The sequence below is a fragment of the Galeopterus variegatus genome, unplaced genomic scaffold (assembly GCF_000696425.1).
Source record: "Galeopterus variegatus unplaced genomic scaffold, G_variegatus-3.0.2 Scaffold362, whole genome shotgun sequence".
In the NCBI taxonomy this organism is placed as follows: domain Eukaryota; kingdom Metazoa; phylum Chordata; class Mammalia; order Dermoptera; family Cynocephalidae; genus Galeopterus; species Galeopterus variegatus.
Window position 1 is genome coordinate 79,606 of NW_007726473.1, and position 3,935 is coordinate 83,540.

At 38.7% G+C, this 3,935-nt stretch overlaps 1 protein-coding gene across 1 annotated transcript in view; it reads left to right on the forward strand.

Moving 5' to 3' along the window:
* LOC103586682 (chromosome unknown open reading frame, human C11orf70) overlaps positions 1 to 3,921 on the forward strand; it is a 25,118-nt gene extending 21,197 nt beyond the window's left edge. The window contains exons 6-7 of the mRNA XM_008567984.1: positions 2,709 to 2,775; positions 3,621 to 3,921. Coding sequence (XP_008566206.1) covers positions 2,709 to 2,775; positions 3,621 to 3,749 — 196 coding nt within the window. The 3' untranslated portion in view covers positions 3,750 to 3,921. The remainder of the gene's footprint in view (positions 1 to 2,708; positions 2,776 to 3,620) is intronic.
* Positions 3,922 to 3,935: the final 14 nt, after the last annotated feature.

Below are 3,935 nucleotides of genomic sequence, written 5' to 3' on the forward strand. Positions count from 1 at the left end.
CACATAAGAATCTTGAATACTGAAATGGGGCTGGCTCCCCAAAATGTACATAAGCTCAGACGTACACATACACACACACAAACACACACACACACACACCCCTCCCACAGAGTTTATGTTCCTCCTCCTCCTCCTCTTTTTCTCCCCATTATTTTAACACATGTAGTAGAAGGGAAACAATACCTTCACCTAACAAAGTGGAGGAGAGGGAAGTCTTTCTTTAAATTTCACCTATACATGTCATGCATGAATAATACCTTTGATAAATATGTATTTATAGAGTTTATAGGTATGGAATAAACAGATGAGGTGTAGGGGAGAGAGGACTAGACTCTCAGTCACCTGGATTCTATTCCCAGAAATGTCACTTTTAGTTGCATTGTCTTAAATATATCATTTAACTTCTCTAGTGCTATATAAATTGATGCCTATGTCACTGAATTGTGTGATCTTTAAATGAGGATAAAGATATTTTGCAAACTGTAAAGTATCTTAAAGTGTGAATATATTTATACTGAGGTAACAAATATATAAATATACTTCAGAAAGTTCATGGAAAGATTTGTGTTATCTTTTAATTCTATTTTTCCACAAACTTTTTGAAGTACCGTTGTGTATGTGTAGCTTATTTCATGAATACTCAGTTTGCTTGCTCACTATACACAGGTAATCTTTTCTGGGGAGAGTGATTGAAAGAGAGCTACTGAGAAAACTATTTTTTATATGATATAATTTAGCAATATGTAACTTAACATATAGTTTTCATACATAGTATCTCACTTAATTCTCATATCCTAAAAGGAACCATATTATGCTGTTTACATATGAGAAAATTGAGGTTCTGAGAGGTTAATCTTGCCCAAAATGAAATAAAAGATCAGTAACCGAACTGTCATTTCTACTTAGGTTCAATTCTTTAGTATGCTTTTATCTACTTCTGATGGCTGTCTATACTTCAGTCTGACTTTTAGAAATTTTTACTTGTCCAATAATTGTCTCTGTGGCCAGAGAAAGTCATTTCATCATCTGAGTTTCAGACTAACCTCAAACCTCTAACTGTAAAATTCAGTTTTCTGTGATTTCAGTTTAGTTGACCTTGGCCCAACCATGGATGAAGGCTCAGATCCCATCCATTTCAAACCACTTTAGTTCAATATTATGTTTATTTCCATGTTCTATAGGAACAAGAACACCGAAATACTAAAAGGGATCATTACTTAAAATTGATTATGCCAGTGCTTGTTACATTTTATTTATTTATTTTTTAAAGTTTATGTATTAATATTATTTTTTTACATTCTATGATGCTGTTGTGGAGCAGCTACAGGGTAGGGGGAGAAGGGAAGGGAGGAAATAGGATGGAAGAAGGAGGAAGGAGGAGGGGGTGGGGTTGAGGCCTGTGGTACCCCCTCATCTCTTCAGAGGAGACCAGGGGGCTTCCAGTGGTGTCTTGGTCATTGCTGGGCTGGGTGCAAATGTCAGGGGGGTGTGGCTGAAGCCCTCACCCCACCAGAACCCCGGCTCGGGAGAGTCTGGGGTGCTTCCTGCATCAGCTCCGTGGTTGTTGCTGGGCTGGTTGCTCCTGTTGGGGGGGCATGACCGAGGCCAAGGCCCCCACCCTTGGTACTGGTTGCGGGTGTCAGGGGGCATAGCTGAGGCCCCCAGCCCTCCCCACTTTCTGGCTTGGTAGCCCTGGGGACTTCTGTTCCTTCTAGGTGCTATAGGTGTTCTTTGGTGAAATGAGACCTTTACTAGTTAATATCAAACTTTGTCTCTGGTTATAGGTACTTTGTTTTTTCTTCCAGTTCTGTGTTGGATTATTTGCTGTTCCCTCCACTTAAACTCTGCATTGGAACTAGTTTATTTCCTTTGCTTACTTCTAAAATGGGGGAACTTCTCATGGGGACCAGTACTTGAGCTGTGTGGTTTAGCTAAATTGCCGCTTTGCTGCTGATTCCCTGGGGAAGGCTTTCTGTGCAGCTCAGATCTTAATGGTTGACTTTATAGGTACTTCCACCTCTCATGAGATCCAGTACACCTGGGTTGTGTAGAAACTCTGGTCTGGGCTTTAGTCTTTTCAGCAGACAGAACCCCATGCAATTCTGTACTCCTGCCTAGTCTCCTCTGAGTAGTCCTATGCTGATTGGGGGGCAGATCAGCTGTCCTTGCTGTGCCCCAGTGTCCCCCCAGTGGGCCTATCTTCCCCACCCCCCATGCTCCAAACACTTCCCATGGGACAAACCATGTTCCATTCCCTTACAATGACTCATCAGCCTCTGAGTTGCTCCTTTTTTTCAGTTGTTGTGCTCCTCACAACAACTTGTGGGTTGTTTTGTGGGTCCGTGGGAACCATATTAGTAGTATTGCTGGTCTAGGGGCCACCAAGGCCCTCTTCTCCCCTGCCACCTCCAAACAACTCCATCCAAAGGGCACAGCTGCTTCTTTTGCTGGCTTCTGCTCTGAGCACTCAGCAGCTCCAGCCTTGAAGGGCCAGGGCTCAAAACAGTTGGAGCGGTTCTTTCTTTCTCTCATCGTGGCTTCTCCTGTCTTCATGCATTCCATAGGTCTCTCCTCCTCTTCCCCTGAGCTCTAGCAGCCCCAGCTTAGCTGTTGTTGCTTTTTAATAGTTGTAAATTGGTTGATTTGTGGGAGAGAGTGACCAGAAGCCCCTTGTTACATTTTAAATGTATCTTTTTTCTCTTTTTTAGTGTTCGAAAGAATCCGCAGACCAAGAAAATACAAATTACCTCTTCTGTCTTTAAAGTAACAGCCTATGTAAGTATTGAAGGGATATTTGCAACCAAAGAATTTAATTGCTTGTTATTAATAGAGTTGTTACAACTGGAGTAAGCAATTAGGACAATGTCATGCCTAGGAGAAAACCTGATGATATTTAATGTTTTGTTAAAATTAAAAGTTGATAAGGTATGCTTTTGTTTGGAGAACAGTTTGAACTTTTTCCCCTTGCTCCCTTTCTGTTGTCTGTATCTTATATTTCCTACTTATTTTAGAGCTAAGCCTGTGACTCAGATGGAGTAGAACACAGTTCTCTAGTCTATCAAACCATGATTTATAGGGCAAATAAATAAGTATGTCATAAATGTCTTTATTTCACAGAATCTCATACTCGACTTTTTATTACATATGAAGCAGTTTCTAAGAACCTTAATTCAAACATTTATTCGATATCTACTCTGTTTGATATTTGATATCTATTGTGCTGGGCTAAGGTACAGTGATAAACAAAAGAAACATAGTCCCTGCCCTCATGGTACTTAAGGACCATATTCTAAAAGAAAACAAAGATAGAAGAAAATTGCTGAATAGAAAATTTTGCAATATTAGCACTTTAAAAGCACTTTTTAAAAAATGATGAAATTTCCCTTTGGACTATTAATTCCTTTAAGGACAAGAATTATGCATGCGTGTATAGTACATATGTATTCCTAGCATAGTAAACTGTGCTGTCAAATATTTTTAAATATTAGTTAACCACCAATTTATTGCCAAATATTTTATATGCTTCATGATGTTTTGACAGAAAATATGTAATAGTCAAATATGGTGATTATCATTTAAATGTAGTTATATACTAAATAATTTAGGTTTATCTTTTTCAGGATTCTACTGGTATGTGCTACCCTTCAACAAAGAATCATGAACAGACATTTTCTTACTTTATTGTGGATCCTATCAGGCGTCATGTTCATGTTTTATACCACTGTTATGGTGTGGGGGAAATGTCTTAATGCTTTTACAGGTTACCTATATCTACTATTTTTTATATGTCATTTTTCTATTTTAATACTAATTTATAGTTAATATTTACTTTGCATGTTAATTCCAGTGAAATGTAAAAAGCCTGCTGAGTGCGTAAGAAAGAAAACACCAAAATACCTTTCTTTAAATTTGTCTGATATACTAACACAGAAATC